General features: G+C 34.5%; 1 protein-coding gene across 3 annotated transcripts in view; it reads left to right on the top strand.

Annotated features, from left to right (window-relative positions):
- ADAMTS20 (ADAM metallopeptidase with thrombospondin type 1 motif 20) overlaps positions 1-8,895 on the top strand; it is a 174,249-nt gene extending 165,354 nt beyond the window's left edge. For all 3 annotated transcript variants that reach the window (XM_045463296.1, XM_045463295.1, XM_045463294.1), the window contains 2 exons: positions 4,800-4,904; positions 7,293-8,895. In XM_045463296.1, coding sequence (XP_045319252.1) covers positions 4,800-4,904; positions 7,293-7,382 — 195 coding nt within the window. In that variant the 3' untranslated portion in view covers positions 7,383-8,895. The remainder of the gene's footprint in view (positions 1-4,799; positions 4,905-7,292) is intronic.
- Positions 8,896-18,574: the final 9,679 nt, after the last annotated feature.

The raw sequence follows: 18,574 nt of genomic DNA, 5'->3' as shown, positions 1-18,574 counted from the left end.
ACATATGTACAGATTCACATTACCATCAGTATAATCAGCATATAGGGCAATTCCAAATCTTTGGACCTAACTTCTGGTAAACACTGAACTGTTCTCTGTTGCCATTGTTTTGCCTTTGCTGGAATGTCATACAAATGTCATATAAATGGAAAATACAGTATATAACATTTTAAGATTGGCTCTCTTCACTCAACATAATGCCTTTGTGATTCATCTGTGTTGTTGCATGTGTCAGTAATTTGTTCCTTTTGTATTGCTGTGAATTATTCTATCATATACAAGTTGTACAGTGGTCCTATAGTTTGTCCACTCATCCATTGGGAGAATGGGTTGCTTATAGTTTGGGGAGATTATGAATAGAGCTGATATGCACATTTGTGTGCAGGTGTATGTGTGAACATACATTTTAATTTTTCTGGGATAATTACCTGATTAATGGGATTGTAAAGTCATAGGGAATGTGTATGTTTACCTTATAAAAAACTACCAAACTGTTTTAAAGAGTAGCTGTACTATTTTGTATTCCCACTAGCCAAGATTAAAGTTCTAGTCGCTTTGCTTCCCTGTCAGCACTTAGTATTGTCAAGTTTTGTTTTCTGCCCCATCATGTTCTGTGGAATCTCATTGTGGTTTTAATTTGCATTTGATTCACAGTTAAATATGTTAAATACCTTTCATGTCCTTATTGGTCATCTGCATATCCACTTTGGTGAAGTGTTTTTTCAAGTCTTTTACCCATTTTAAAAATTGGATTGTTCATTTCCTACTGTTTAATTTTGAGAGTTCTTTACATATTCTGGATACAAGTCTCTTGTTACATAAGATATTTGCAAATATTTTTTCCTGATCTGAGCCATAGCTTTTCTTTCAAGTGTCTTTCACACAGCAAAATTTTTAAATTTTAATGAAATCAAATTTATTACTTTTATCCTATATGGGTTGTGCATTTAGTTTCATATTGAAGAACTCCTTGACTAACTCCAAGTGACAAAGATTTTCTCCCATGTTTCCTTCAAAAATTTGTATAGTTCTATAGTTTTACCCTTAGACCTGTGGTTGATTTTGAATTAATATTGTGTAAAATCTAATGGATTTTGCATGTAGACATCCACTTGTCCAAACACCATTTGTTGAAAAGACAATATTTTCTCTACTTAATTACCTTAACACCTTTGTTAAAAATCAAGGGGACCTATTTTTGGTCCACTTGTGGGTCTATTTCTGAACTCTATTCTGTTCCATTGATCTACCTATCTCTCCAACACAGCAATGTCTTGGTTATGATAGCTTTATAATAAGTGTCAAAATAAGGTAGTGTGGGTTCTTCAAGTTTACTCTTTTTAAAAATTAATTTAACTATTTTAATTTGTCTTTTCATATAAATTTTAGAATCAGTTCTCTAGAGCTACAAAAATTCTCCATGGAATTTTTATTGCAGTTGCCTCAGATTATAGATCCCTTCATGATAAAATATGTACAACACATTTTAGAATTATCAAGCTATAATGATGTAATAAGACCACATGAACCAACCAGTCAATAAAAGAAGTAGAACATTAAAACTTATGTCTACCTCTATAGTTCTTCTCTTATATCCACAACTACTTTTTCCTTTGATGCAGTCAATTAATTACTCAAGACATTCCAATTTGTTGAATTATTGGATATTTGAATCACCTTCCACTTGTGACTTTGCTATTAGAATTTTACGTCTTATGGCCGCCTCTTCTAAAAAAGGTTGAGAGTAGAAGAGGAGGTAAACCTCATACTACTTTTAAAACACAAATTTTTAGCAGCTACTTTGAACTAATCTTTTAAGTTAAAGGTTAGGTTTAAGGAGGTATACATTTTACTCTTAAATAAAAATATGAAACTAATATAATTAATTTATCCAATCATTTATTCCTTCTGAAGTCCCATAAGAACATACCAGTACCTTTTTTATACACCTGTAATTCTCTACAATGCATTACATTTATTTATACACATATGCTATTTTATTTTTCCCCCTGTTTAGTAAAATATAATTATCATAGAATATTGCATTAGTGTAAGGTGTGCAAGATAATGATTTGGTTATGTATATATTGCAAAATGATCACCATGGTAAGGTTAATTAACATCTATCACCTCACATAGTTACCAAATTTTTTTCTTTGAATGAGAACTTTTAAGATCTACTCTCTTAGCAACTTTCAAATACACAGTACACTGTTGTTAACTGGAATCACCATGCTGCCCATTATATTCCCAAAATTTATCTTAAAACTGGAAGTTTTTATCTACTAAGGACGTAAATAAAGCTCATGAAAATTAGTCTGGAGAAATGGAGCAATAGATATTTCTAGACCTACTGATTGTATCAATGACCACCTAAGTCTGTCAGTAGTCAGTCATTTTTTTCCTTTCATTTACAGTGTATATACATTTGAATGCTTCCAATCAACCTTGAGCAGGAGGGTAAAGAATTAAGGAAAGTGTAGAATGTTAGGCTGTGAAAACACCGAATGGCCTGCTGGGGCACTCAGTAAGTGGCTTGTCACAGGAAACCTACATCACAGAATATACGTCTATTTTTAAGGAGTTTTGTTTGGTGAGAAGCCTACTTATGAGTTAATGTGAGATGGAGATATTCAATGCAAAACTTGTAGCAGGTTGACTAAGAATTAGTTATTTACTAATATAAAATACCAAATGTGTCTAGTATTTGCCAATATAAAATACCAATGTGTCTAGTATTAATGTCATTCATTATCATGGCATATGAAAAGTTTATATGTGTATTTGTGTATTCATGTGTATGTAATGCTAAAATTTAATATTTGTAATGTTGCAGTTAATTCATCCATTCAAAAACACTAAGCCATATTCTGGGCTCTGAGAATACAGGAATGAAACATATAGGTCATATTCTAAATGTATAACCAAATGATATATGTGATATATTTTCTTTGGAATTTATCTAAACATTAGTTCTCTTTCAGGAAAATTCTGTATATATCAAAATTATATCATAAATGTATTTGAATTTCTATTTTGATTTTAATTAAGAAATAGCTTAGACTTCTTAGCAATAAACTAAATTGATATATAATTGTTTTAGCAATAGTAATAATTCACATTATAATTATATTTGAAATCTATTTCTTCTTTGCCTTCATGACAAGATAATATTTTCAATCACATAATGTAACTCCTAATATTTTATCACAGTCTTGCTCAAGATTCATGCATCTTAGGCTATGGGATATAGTGATGTGATCTAAGAAGATCACTCTGAATCTATGTGTACATGGAACATTGGCAATAAGCTTAATTAGCATTAATTAATTCTACTCTTCAATGTGTAATTGTGTACTGCAAGACGTAAATGTGCCCAAATTTTATCCAGTTTTGTCACACATTTTCTCAATTAACAGATATTTAAGGTTTAATATTTAGCAAAGATAGTCTGAAATATTGTGACATGAAAATGGTTCTTGTGTCTTGAAAAGAATTAGATCATAATGCCACTAGGGGGCTCACAGACCATGTGTGTAAATCCTGTGGCATCATACACTTCAGGGCACTTTAAAAAGGGATGTAATAGCTGGGACAATAATATTACACTGACTAGTTTTGTGTAGGGGGTTAAGAAGTAACATTTTTATGGCAACAGAGAAAGTCACATTAACAGGAGAGTCCAGAAAATACATTAAACAGGTGTAATTCATCAGAGAAGTTAGTAAGAAGAGGTCAAGAATAGAAATTGAAGAGGTGTACCTGGGTGACTCAGTTGGATAAGCGTCTGACTTCGGCTCAGGTCATGATCTCGTGGATTGTGGTTTGAGCCCTGTGTAGGGCTCTATGCTGACAGCTAGGAGCCTGGATCCTACTTCGGATTCTGTGTCTCTCTCTCTCTCTCTCTCTCTCTCTCTCAAAAATAAATAAACATTAAAAAAATTAAAAAAAAAAAGAAATTGGAGAAATGTGAAAGTCTGGCATTAGTCCCTGTGAACACCCCATCTCTTAGGACTTGCCTATTGCTACAGGGACATGAGCTCTAGCTGTCAAGCCGTGGAGTCCTAGGGTTGGACAGAATTACTTTTGCACAAATAACATTATATGGTATTGATTCAGATGTCTCATATTGAGATTTGTTTGTAATCAATGTTTAAAAAGCTTTAGCTGGTTCACTTCCTTTAGAGTAAGATTATATCAATATTATTTCATTTTTTAAAGAAAGACCCTTGAAAAATAATTTGAGGTGTTTCTTATGTAATTCAAATTGAGGTGCTTTTATCCAAGAGCATTCTGTTTTTTTAAGTTTTTTTTTTAATGTTTATTTATTTTTAAGAGAGAGAGACAGAATGCAAGCGGAGGAGGGGCAGAGAGAGAGGGAGACACAGAATCTGAAGCAGGCTCCAGTCTCCAAGTGAGCTGTCAGCCCAGAGCCCAACAAGGGGCTCGAACTCACGGACTTGGACTGCGAGATCATTACCCGAGCCAAAGTCAGATGCTTAACCGACTGAGCCACCCAGGTGTCCCGAGCATTCTTTTTTTCTTTTAATAATATTATTAAATGTCTATTTATTGATTTTGAGGCAGAGATAGAGAAAGAGAGGGAGAGAGAAAGAATCCTAAGCAGGCTCCACTGTCAGCACGGAGCCTGTCTCCAGGCTCGAACTCAGAACTGTGAGATTATGACCTGAGCTGAAACCAAGAGTCCAATGCCTAACCAACTGAGACACCGAGGTGACTCCAGGAGCATTCTTAAATATTTTATTAATTCCACCTATTTTGTTTTGTTTACAATCTAGGGACAGTTCAGCATTAACTTGGCAGGAACTGGGATGAGGATATCCAGCACAGCAAAGTGGCTTGCTCAGGGGAGTTATGCCTCTGTCATCATCCACAGATCACAAGTAAGTCCTGCTGGACCAAAATGCCTGTCTGAAATACTGTGCTGTGAACTGGAATTAAAGGACCTCTACTTTAGAGTTATAAAGTTAATGGCTAATGAGTTATTGCATATATGAGGCATGTTACATATAATGGGGCATAATATTAATCTATGAAATAATGAAACTGGGCTCATTGTTATTAATGTACATGTGTTTTTACGTGCATATAAATCCATGTGTAGGCTACAGATCCTTGAACCTGAAATATCAAATGCCAGGGCATAGAGATTTTATCTGGCTTGTTTGGGGCTGCTGACTTGATATGCCAGTACTTCAAAAAGAGGTAGTGCTGTTAGCTATACTTTAATTATTAAAGATGTGGTAGTTTTAATATTTCAAAGTGAGGAGTATATTTTTGGTTTATTTACCTCAGTGCTTTGATTCAGTGATGGGGGTGGTGTTAAAGCCATTTGTCGTTTAACATCTGTTCTTTATAGTTTCTCTAAGAATTAGGACTATTTTTATGGGTGTATGCATATTTTCCTCTGCCTTTATCTAGATAACATCGTACTTGGCTTTTACTGTAGCACACGTATTACATGTGGAACACAATTTGCTCATACACTGCCCTGGCACATACCCTTTATGAGATGGTTCCTGTTACTTACAGTTACCATGTCTCAGATAGCAGGACTCTATCTACAGTAAATCAGGATCTGTAAGTGTTTTCACCTGTGTTACTCATAAGTCAGCACCATCGACAGCCCCTGCCCATTCGATTTTAGGGTTTTTCTTTCTTTTGATAGAAGTTACTTTTGTTATACTCCTACTTGTATCAATATTATTTGTAAGTGAAACTCAATTTTCTAATATTCATAGACACTAAGACATTCTATTTCTGAAGACTATGCAACTGAGTTTTAACGAACACCTAAAGAATTTAAATTTTTATCATTTCTGCCATTTGGGTCAGAAGTAGGCTTTTAGAACAAATGGCTATTTTTAAATTTTGATTTGGCATATTTAGGTCTAATCCCGTTTGATAGAAAGTATGGGAATAAATGAATTACTTGAAGTATATTCTGAGCAGGTCTCAGTGCAAAGAGCTCAATGAAATATTTCACCTTATTTATCCAGCTTTTAGATATCTTTTTGGTATTGTAAACAGACCACCAGTAGGTGTGACTATTTAGTACAGTCATTCCTTTTGCTTCTTTTGAAGTTCCATTGTAAAGTTTAATTATTTAATCGACTGAGAATTTCGATCTTGATCAAAAATGTTGCATATGAAAGCATTTCCTGAAACCTGAGGCCTGGTGTGAAGCTGAGATGGGTGGAACCCACACTTACACATGAAATGCAAACCTCTTTTTACTTGCCAGGACATTTTATCCAGGTTAGTTTTTTACTTAAACAATCTGGGGGTAAGAATGTATGTATATGAATGGGAATTTTTACTGCCATTCCCTTCTTCTCTGCTTACTTACATTCTTGCCAGTTAAAAAGCTTCTGAAAGAAAAGACAACTTAAAAACCCCTGATCTCAAAACATTCTTTACCCCAAAATGTTCTAGGAACTCAAAGTTTCCTTCTCTGCCCTCCCTTTTAACATGAAAAACAAAACAAAACAAACAAAAAACCTTGTTTTCTCCAGATACTCATATAGGAGCGCAAACTATTTTTTGCCTCATCCTATTAAAATGTCTTCGGTCTTTTGGCTTTTGGTCAAAGATGGAAAGCAGTCTAGAGAGAACATGCATCACACCCCTCTCACCAGCCTCTGTCTACCTGTTTGTCAGTGAATGGATCTGCTTTTCTTAAAACAGGCGGAAAAAAAAAGAAAAAAAGAGAAGAATCTCCCTTCTTAGTCCTTTTCTAATTATAATTACTGCTTTTAGTCCAGTTTTATCCATTTTATCACCTTCTCCCCTTCTATACTTTTCTTCAAACTGCGTTTGTAATACTTCTGTGATATGTTTAAGGTTAATGGGGGAGAACAGGACTTGTCAGTTAAGGTCAAATTCGTATAATATATTTTTTATTTAGCCTATGAGAAGCTTATGTAAAATCATGTAAATATCAGACAGCAAATTGGGAGAGTTTTTAACAAGCTCGCTGAAGCAAATAGACACCTCGATAAAAAATATGTAGTTTGAGATGAATTGTCTAAATTTTAGTGTGGATTATAATCAAGTAGCTAATATGAATCTCAGATTATCCAGTTCCCATGACCACAAATTTCAACTAAGCCTGAAACGGTATGATCTTTGACCTCAAATGTAATTGTTATAGGAAACTTTGGCTAGATGATTTCAGCCCCATGATTCAAAGCATTTGCTCTTTCTGCCTGTGTGCACAGATACCAGCTCATGTATGGTTATCCTATATTTCTGCCTCTTCCTATTTTCAGGATGGAACCAAAGTCTACGGGAGATGTGGAGGGTTCTGTGGAAAGTGTATTCCTCACATGACTACTGGTCTCCCAATTCAAGTAATATGAACATTCAGAAATGGGAAGTATGAGGAGATATTCTATGGAATATCTGCGAATAACCGGTGCTCGTTTCTTTACTCTTCCCTTCCTGAAATTTCCACATCCAAAATGTCTGTGCCTTTTCTTTTCCTTTTCTTTCTTTCCTTTTTTTTTTTTTTTTTTTTTTTCCCCAGGGTGCTCATCAGGGAATCAAATCACTGCTTAATTTTTCCAAAGCCTTCAAAATAAGCTTAACATATATATGATTCTAATCGGGATCTTTTTAAAAGGACACAATAATTTATGGTAGAATATACAGATATTTGAATGAATTATACCAAGGTAATGTTGCTGTTAACAAACAGCTTGGAATGGATTACAGTTATATTATACCTATAATCGTACATATAAATCTACTCAGTACTGAATTGTACAATGAAATGTTTATTCTACTTGTTAAAATGGGGCAAGTAAAAATTAGGAAAATGAATTTATTTAAAAAAACTATAAACATTATTAAATCTGTCAGGTGAATAGCAAATCCATAGTCACATCAAAAAGTACATAGCCATTATACTTTCTACTGATACAGCTTAGATACCTTGTTTTATATTTCCTTTAATTTTTAATTGTGGGTTATGGTGCTTCAAATAAAAAAAATTATCCTGGAAATGCAGTATACTTTTATATTAAAAATGTATGCTTGGGTTAAATACAAATATGAAAATTTGTGGGTATAACACAGAAGATATGATATAGTAGAATTTTACTTAAAACACCTACCTCTAATTTGATTGTACATACAAAAGCAATATGTTGTTTTTATAATGTTTATATTCTGTCTCAATAACTCTTATATATGTATATATTTACTCTGAAAGATCTAGTTTCTCAAAAACTATATACTGTATTTTATTAATCAAATAGAGAAATGAGAATAATTGAAATTTTGGAAATCCCATTTTGGTAAACAAAATTATGTTTACATATGCAAAATTTTTATTAGAGATGTTCAAGTTATTTTATATCTGAGGTTTTCAAAGCCAAAACATAAAAGATAGTATACAAAAATTAACTATTCATGGGTAAATTCTCAGGTATTTAGAGATTTTTTTCAGGTGAATAATTTGTGTACTATATAATAATGTGATTTTAAAAGAATCATAGACAAATAGTATTTTCCTATGGCAACTTCTCTGTAAACCAAAAAATGAATCTACTAATAGATTTTTGCCAGGAAATAGTATACTAGTTTTACCCACAAAGTTTTTTTTCCCCCAAACATTTATTATTTATTTTTTCCCCAAACACTTTTTTCCCAAACATATATTGTACCATGTAAGGTACTAAGGCTATTTGTGCCAGTTGGTTAGACAAACGTTTAGGGATCTCTGTATCAGAAATGAAGTATTTTGCACTATGTGCCTTAAACCAGTTACAATCATTAATACAAAATGTGTAACATTTTCTAGAAATGTTTTCATTCATAATTAAAATTTTACAAACATTTAAATAATAAACATATCTGTGTGATACATTAGCATTTTGTTTTCCTTTTCCTTACATGCAAAAAAATGAGTCCTCCACCAAAAGTCTATAACCCTAAAACCACTCCAGAAATTCTAAGAATTTTTATTTTAATTATTGCAGTTGGGATGGAAAGGGCTCCTATCCTGTGTATACCCTTCTCGTGGCAGAGGGAATATGGGCAGGAAGTGACAAAAACTTACAATGCCTTTAAAAGCTTCTGTTTATACAAGGGATATCCATGTCTATTCACATTCAATTGGCCAAATTAAATCATATGACCCAAATCCTAGTCTCTGGGACAGGGAAATATATTCTCCCCATGGGGCAAGATTGCCAGGCACAGGCAAATGGGTGAGGGCCTAGAATTCTCTCCCAGGGGGAGGGAGCAGGTCCTTGTAAACAAGAATACATTTTACCCATCCATCTTCAGCCTTCCTGGAAATTGTCAAAGTACTATCCAAAGCAGTTAAATCAATTTAAATTACCACTGGCCAGATGTAAAAATTTTAGAGTATCCATTGAGTTTGTATTTTGAGTATCCATTTAGAGTATCTATTGAGTATCCATTTAGAGTATCACTGAGGAATGACAAATGAATTTTTTTTTTTAATTTTCTTTAACGTTTATTCATGTTTTGAGAGACAGGGACACAACGTGAGTGGGGGAGGGGCAGAGACATAGGGAGACAGAATCTGAAGCAGGTCCAGGTTCTGAACTGACAGCACAGAGCCCTTCGCGGGGCTCGAACTCACAAACTGTGAGATCATGACCTGAGCCGAAGTCCGACACTTAACCAAGGGAGCCACCCAGGTGCCCCCAATGAATTTTTTTTAATCTAATCTGCTGGGATATAGCATAGTATTTCACTGTTTGAATATTTATATTTATCTCATTACTAGATTGGATGAGGATTCTTTTACATACACTTTGCCATTAGGTTTCTTTTTCTGAGAATTGCTTATTTTTATTCTCTTTGCCTCTCTTCTGCCCCATCTTTCCCATCTTCTCATATCCCCCAACCCACTCCCCAATTCATTAAGAAAGAGAGAGAAAAGAAAGAAAGAAAGAAAAGAAAAAGAAAGAAAGAAAGAAAGAAACATACATGAGGGAAAAAAGGAGTTGTATGTGAATGTGATTTAAAACATTTGAGAATCTCTTATCACAAAGCTTGCTTTTGATTCTACCTTAAATTACTTGCCAATATTAATATGCACTGTATAATAATTTCCTGTTCTTGCTTATCATTTAAGATGAAGCATTCTCTACATGTATTTTATTCATTTCCCCCCACTCCTTAAAGAGCAATGGTTTCCCTGCTCATGATGAAGGCCAGTCCCCCAACCTCTGCTCTTGATTTCTTCTCACTGTGAATTCTCCAGAACCTCTTCCCACAGATTTTTCTGTCTCCTCCTTTTTCCTTTCTCTCTCCACTGGCTCCTTCTCATCATCCAAATAAAAAAAAAAGTGCTCAATTCTCTCCACTTTATTTTGTATCATTTTTTTTGAAGTATAGTTGACTTACAATGTTTTATTTCACAAGTATAGTTGACTTACACAATTCCAAACGTGACACAGTGCTCACCATGATATGTGCAATCACCACCAGTTACCATGCAAGGTTATTATAGTATTATTGATTATATTTCCTGCATTATACTTTTCACCCCCTGTGGCTTATTTGTTTTATAACTGAAACTTTTTACCTCTTAATCCTTTTCATCTATTTGGCCCACCCCTCCCCCTCCCCCCCAATCTGCCTCATCTCTGGGGACCACTAGTTTGTTCTTTGCATTTATGAGTCTGTTCTTTTTGTTTTGTTTCTTAGATTCCACATATGCGTGAAATCATGTGGTATTTGTCTTTCTCTGTCTGACTTATTTCACTTAGCAACATACCCTCTATTTTAAAACAAAAATACGTCTGTGTCTCCCCCTTCACCCACTACTACTCACTGTTCTTCCTCTTATATCCTGAGAGAAACTTCCAGAGAGAAACTGTTATCCCCATGGTCTCTTCATCTCCACCTTTCACTCCAGCATTGGCCCGTTATAACATGGCTTCCAACCCTCAATATTTTATTGATACTGCTTTAACTAAAATCACAAATGAATTCCTAATTGCCAAGCACAATTACATATTCTGAGGGGTGTTTTTTTTTTTCCTTTTAACTTCTGAATAGCATTTGACAAGGGAGAGGGAGAGTTCCATGAAATCCTGTGATCTGTTTAACAATCTAGTGTATGATCTATCTTGGTACATGTTCCATGTGCACTTGAAAATAATGTGTATTATGCAGTAATTTTATGTAGATTTATGTAAGTAAATAATGTTATTAGTTTATTGTAGTGTTCAAATATTTCCTATATTTTTATTATTCTTTTTCTAATTGCAGTATCAATTATTGAGAGATACAATTAAAAAAAATTTTTTAATGTTTATTTATTGTTGAGAGAAAGAGAGACAGAGTGCAAGCAGGGGAGGAGCAGAGGGAGAAGGAGACTCAGAATCAGAAGCAGGCTCCAGGCTCTGAGCTGTCAGCACCGAGCCCGACGTGAGGCTCAAACCCACAAACCGTGATATCATGACCTGAGCTGAAGTTGGAAGCTTAACCGACTGAGCCACCTAGGTGCCCTGAGAGATACAGTTTTTAAAGCTGTAGTGTCAATATGGTATTAATTGAGATTTTTTCTAATCGTACTATTATTTTTCTAACTTAAAATTATTAATTATTCTATTAATATATGCTCACATTGATATTCCATTATTAATGTTAAACCCTTCAACTATTATTGTAGATTTGTCTATTTCTCCCTTTAGTTCTGCCATATTTTGTCATGAATTTAGAAGCTCTGCTATTAGGTACTTATATGCTTATGGGTGTGATGTCTTTTTTGACGAATTGACACTCTCATCGTCATGAAATGTTCCTATAATCTCTAGTAATACTCCTTCTCTTAAAGTTTGCATTGGTAGTAAAATTACTACATCAGCTTTCTTTTAAATAGCATTTGCATGATACATCTTGCCATCCTTTATTTTTAAACAATATATCTTTATATTTCAAATGTCTTTTGCAAATAGCTTGTAATTGTTCTGTGCTTCTATTTTTAAATCCAGCTTGACTATTTTTTCCTTGAAGAATATAAAACCATTTATATTTCATGCAACTATTAATATAGTTGGGTTTAAGTCTACCGTCTTATTTGTATTCTATTGTTTTGTACATTCTTTCTTCTATTATTACTCCTTCTCTACCTTCTTTTGAATTAATTATTTTTGTATCCAATTTCACTTCTCTTTTTATGTTACCCACCCCCTTTTTTTAATGTTTGCTTTAGGGATTCCAGGATATATCCTTAACCTATCACAATCTACCTCATATGTTATAAACCCAAAATACGTTTTATATAAATTTTTGTTTTAGCCAAATGTCTTTCAAAATAAATAAGATAATATAAAATTATTCCTTATACATATCCACATATTTATTATTTCCTGCTCTTTATTCTTTCCTATAGAGCTTTTCTTATAGATGTTTCTATTATAATTTCTCCTCAGCTTGAAGAACATTCTCCATAATTTTTTACAGTTTGAGTCTGCTGGCACAAATTCAGCTTTCATTTATCTGAATGTCTTTAATTCACCTTCCTAGTTTTAAACTTCATCTATAAATGTTGACACAATTTAAAACTTACAACATACACGAATAGCACAAATAGTTACCATATGTCCTTTAGCTGGATTCACTAATTTTTAACATTTTGCCGCATTTCCTCCATCAGTCTGCCTTTCTCTTTTTATGTATGCATATAGATATGCACACATTTTTTGTGCATAATAATGCACACATTATTTACATGCATGTACATGTATTATTTATCTTAATAAGTTGAGAGTAGGTTGATTTTTAGTCCATAATATTTAAGTATGTATTTGTTAAGAAAACAGATTGTCTATAACATAACCACAGTACAGTTAGGAAATTCAAAAATTTCATCACCTAATTTCTAAGCAGACTTTAAAGCACACAACTTATTTTGGATCTGCTAGTGGTAGGAATGATGATTGGAGTGAATGTCACGCTTAACTGGTTCTTCTCTCGTATCCCACTCTGTATCTTAAATTATCTCACATTATTCTATACCTCAAATGCTTGATTTTCTCTCAAGTATTAGCTCAGTGTGACCTCCTCCATAAAAATTTCCTGGACTGTTCTCTCTGGATTATTTTGTTTAAAATTTTGCATTTATTCTCTACCTTATCTCTGTTATTATTTGCTACTTTGTCTATGATTAGGGCTTTGACCACTCCTCCTATCTGCTCTCCAAGACTTATTTGCGTAAAAATTAGTACTTATTTAACTACTATTTTGTGCCAGATATTGAGAGACATTTTACATCCTTATCTAAATTAGTCTTTTTAAAAAATTTTTTAATGTTTATTTTTGAGACGCGCGCGCACACACACACACACACACACACACACACACAGACACACACACACACACACACCATGAGCATGGGAGGGGCAGAGAAGGTGGAGACACAGAATCCGAAGCAGGCTCCAGGCTCTGAGCTGTAAGCACAGAGCCCGACGTGGGGCTCGAATTCACAAACTGTGAGATCATGACCTGAGCTGAAGTTGGATGCTCAACAAACGGAGCCACCCAGGCACCCCTAATTTAGTCTTTTTTTTTTGTTTAAGTTTATTTATTTATTTGAGAGAGACAGAGACAACACGAGTGTGGGAGGAGCAGAGAGAGAGAGGGAGAGAGAGAATCCTAAACAACCTCTGTACTGCAAGGGCAGAGCCCAATGTGTGGCTTAACCTCATGAAACCGTGAGATCGTGACCTGAGCCAAAACCAAGATGAGATGCTTAACTGACTCAGCCACTGAGGCATCCCTCTAATTTGGTTTTTACAACAACCTGGTGAAACATTGCTGTTTTACAGATCATGTCATGTGGTGGCAGAAACTTTTTAGCAAGTGTAGATCTGTCCAAACACAAAGCCTTTCTTTTCGCTCCACCTTATTTTTTGCCTAAGGACAGAAGCTATGCTCTCTTCTGAATCCCTCCCAGCAACTCTCAGAGTGTTGAAGATACAGCATAGATTTGATATTTCGTTGTGAATAAATTAAAATATGCAGAAATTCACTTCCATATGAAAATATATGAAAAAATCTGTATGAGCTATAATTTATAGGTATTTGGTGAGATTAATGTTTTAAAAAAAATGATGAAGAGGCATCCCAAGAATATGTTCAGGAAGGTATTCGGTATTCTTACAGAGTTTAATCATGCTCCACTGTGGAATTTATGAGGTCATCCTAAAAGTAAACATAGGGGCGCCTGGGTGGCTCAGTCAGTTGAACATCTGACTTTGACTCAGGCCATGATCTCATGGTTCACAAGTTCGAGCCGTATGTCAGGCTCTGTGCTGACAGCTCAGAGCCTGGAGCCTGCTTTGGACTCTGTGTCTCCCTCTCTCTCTGCCCCTTCCCTGCTCACTCTCTGTCTTTCTGTCTCAAAAATAAACATTAAAAAAATTTTTTTAAGTAAACAAAAGCCACCATGAATTTTTTTCTCAAGGAATGTTTTAAATTATTTTAAAAAGACTTAATACCTAGAAACCTTGATGAAAATAGAAGATAGTAACATAATAATAAGTTTTACAGTAAGAACTCACTTACAACTGAGTATAGGTTTGAGAAATACAAAACTCTTTTATGATGCCACAATAGCAAAGAAGTTTTGTGCTTTTTTTTTTTTTTTTTAATTTTACTCTGTCACTCATCAGGATATATCTTTACTATTAGATACAGCCATCAGCCAACATTGGTCGTCCATCACATCAACCTCTAATTTTTAACACGAGCATTATTTTCAAACATAGAAGACTTAGTGTTTTCCTTAATGTTTTTCTAAGTCATTCTTATCTTTTAGTTGCCAAGTGTCTAATTAAAGGTAAGCCAAAAGATCCAATTATGTATTACCTTTATCACTTAGTTTTTTAAGATAACATGATTATTTTGTGACTTAACCCATTTCTTTCTGTAGCTACTCATCCCCTTTATTTGAAATGTAAAAAATTATTTACAACTGACAACAGTGGCATCTGCTGGTCACTTTTAACTATTCCCCAGTGGAATAAAGAAAATGCGTCGAACGGATTTTCCTCTGCAATTTTCTGAAGAGCTTGCGGAGCAACGGCTTGCCAGGCTCCAGGCAAACTGTCTTTGATTTTAACTTAACAGTGACACCTCTAACCATATCATAGCCATATCTATATTTTTGTCATACAGATGTGCATATATTCTTTTCACTACGTCGATCTGAGAGCATTCTTAACAATATAAAAATGTTCTTTGGCCTCCAGGAACAAATAAAGAAGTTGTTTTTTAATGCAATAATTATTTGTGGAGACTCTTTATGCCATAAACAGAGGAAACTTGGAATGGAAGTAAGAGCTTGGGGACACCCCAGCTTTCTAGAACATACTCTAATATTAATAAATAGTGTAACATTAAACATTAGGTCTGTTTCCTCAGCTGTAAAATAAGGGGTTTGAAATAAATAACTTTTAAGGTGTTTTCAGCTCTAAAAACTTACATGTATAATTTGTGTCTGGTACCTTAGTTGGCAGTTACTATTTGCTGTATAAATAAAGCTATTCAGTATTTAATGTGAGTAAAAAGCACAATTCAGTGAGAGAGTAGATCACCTCTTTACTCTTCCACGTGTGCTATGCAAAAAGTGTTCAAATTAGCAAACAAAGCAAAGATACACTCCTTTCATAGTTTAATACTCAGTGTTTCATAATTAAAAAGATGTGACTTCTTGGGGTGCCTGGGTGGCGCAGTCAGTTAAGCGTCTGACTTCAGCCAGGTCACCATCTCGCGGTCCGTGAGTTCGAGCCCCGCGTCAGGCTCTGGGCTGATGGCTCAGACCCTGGAGCCTGTTTCCGATTCTGTGTCTCCCTCTCTCTCTGCCCCTCCCCCGTTCATGCTCTGTCTCTCTCTGTCCCAAAAATAAATAAACGTTGAAAAAAAAAAAAAAAAAAGATGTGACTTCTTGACATGCTCTGCCATTTTCTAGCTCTGGAGTCTCATCGCAAAGCACACAATCTGAACCTCAGTACTGGGAATTGTAAAAGGGATAGAAGAAAAATTGCCCTGTTTACCCTCTTAACATAGATTATGAGATCAAATGAGCTATTGTTTGTGAATATGTTTTGAATAGTAGAAAGTACTAAATTAGCTCCACCCCCTCATTTAAAATAGATGAGATAACTTGGAAAGTAATGTAGTGAAGAGAAGGCAGGCTCTGGGGGACCTAAACTCCAGCTTTGGTTTTGTATGCTCTGTGACATTGAGAAAAATCACTCAATCTTTCCAAATGTCATGGTTGCAGCTATAAATCTGAGATAGTAATAGTACCTTTCTCATTTTGTTGCTGAAACTATTAATCTGTAAAATATTGGCACTAGGTCATGCACTTAAGTTGGTTTTTTTTCTTTACATTTTTTTGTGTGGTAAAATACTCAATAATTACCACCTTAACCATTTGTTTAAAAATACAGTTTAGTGGTGTTTGGTACATTAATTTTTTGTGCAACTATTGTTGCCATCCATCTTCAGAATGCTCTTTATTTGGTAAAACAGGAATGCTACTCAGGGGGTGCATGGGTGGCCTGGGTGGTTGAACATTGGACTCTTTTTTTTTTTTATTTTTTTAATGTTTATTTTTGAGAGACAGAGAATGTGTGTGAGCAAGGGGGGGCAGAGAGAGAGGGAGACACAGAATCTGAAGCAGGCTCCAGGTTCTGAGCTGTTAGCACAGAGCCTGATGCGGGGCTCAAACTCAAGAACCATGAGATCATGACCTGAGCTGAAGTTGGAAGCTTAACCAAATGAGCCACCCAGGTGCCCCCATCGGACTCTTGATTTCAGTTCAAGTCATAATCTCACAGTTTGTGAGATTGAGCCCTACGTAGAATTCTGTGCTGACGGCCCGGAGCCTGCTTGGGTTTCTCTCTCTCCCTTTCTCTCTGCCCCTCCCCCACTCGTACATGTGCAAGCTTGCTCTCTCAAAATAAAGAAGTAAAAATTTTTAAATGCTACCCATTAAATAATAACTCCCTATACAAGTTTCATCCATGTTGTAACATATGTCCAGAATATCCTTCCCTTTTTAAGGCTAATAATATTTCATTTTATGAATATACCACATTGTGCTTATCCGTTCATCTGTCAACGGACACTTAGGTTACTTACATATTTTAGCTATTGTGAATAATTCTGGTAAGGACAGGGTGTACAAATATTTCTTTGAGCCCCTGCTTTCATTTTTTTTGAGTGTATACCCAGAAGTGAAACTGATGGATCATATAATAGTTCTGTGTTTAATTTTTTTTGAAAGGACAAGCAAACTGTTTTCCATAGCAGTTGCACCATTTTATAATCCCATCAATAGAATAAAAGGGATCCAGTTTCTCCACAAGTTCATCATCATTTATTTATTTTTGATAGTAGCCATAGTAATGAATAGAAGGTGGTATCTCACTGTGGTTTTGATTTGCATTTCCCTAATGATGAGTAATTTTGAATATTTTTTCATGCAATTACTGGTCATTGGTATACCTTCTTTGAAGAAATGTCTATTCAAGTACTTTGTTCATATTTTAATTAGGATGTTTGCTTTTTGTTGAATTGTGGGAATTATACACACACACACGCACACACATATTCTGGATATTAGTCCTTTATCAAATACATGGTTTGCAAATATTTTCTCCCCGTGCATAGACTGCATCAATGTTCATAAGGCTATTGGTCTGCAGTTTTCTTGTAGTGTTGTTGTCTAGCTTTAGTATCAGAGCAGTGTTGTCTTCAGAGGAGGAATTAGCAGTCAAGAATTGTTTTCCCTTCTTCAATTTTTTGGGAAAAGTTTGAGAAGAATTGGCGTTAATTTTTCTCTGAATGTATGGGGAATTCACAAGAGAAGTCTTCAGATCCAGGACTTTTCTTTGTGGAGTTGTTTTTGATTACTGATTCAATCTACTTACTAGTTATAAGTCTAATCATGTTTTCTATATCTTTGTGACTCTGTCTTGATCAGGTTTTGTGTTTCTGAGAATTTGTTCACTTCATCGAGGCTATCCAATTTGTTGGCACAGAGTTCTTCATATTTATCTCTTATAATTCTTTTTATTTCTATAGAATTTGTAGTAATGTCTCCAGTTTCATTTCTGATTTTAGTAATTTGAGTCTTTTTTCTTCTTTTTTTTTCTTAATTTAGATAAAGGTTTTCAATTTCACTGATATTTTTGAAGAACCAACTTTCAGTTTTACTGATTTTTCCCCCATTTTTCTACTATCTGTTTCGTGTATTGCTGCTCTAATCTTTATTAACTCTTTCCTCTTGCTAGCTTTAATTTTAGTTTGTTCTTTTTATAGTTTTATAAGTTGTAAAGTTAGGTCGTTGGTTTGAGGTCTTTTTTTAATGTAAATATTTACAGCTATAAATTTCTCTCTTAGCACTACTTTTGCTATGTCCCATAAATTTTGCTATGTTGTATTTTCACTTTCATTTGTCTCAAACTGTTTTCTAATTTCCCTTGTGATTTCTTCTGTGCTTCATCAGTTAGGAGTATATCGTTTAATTTCCACAAATTTATGTATTTTCCAG

This window comes from Leopardus geoffroyi, chromosome B4, assembly GCF_018350155.1.
Source record: "Leopardus geoffroyi isolate Oge1 chromosome B4, O.geoffroyi_Oge1_pat1.0, whole genome shotgun sequence".
NCBI lineage: Eukaryota > Metazoa > Chordata > Mammalia > Carnivora > Felidae > Leopardus > Leopardus geoffroyi.
This window is presented reverse-complemented; position numbering and strand designations above follow the sequence as displayed.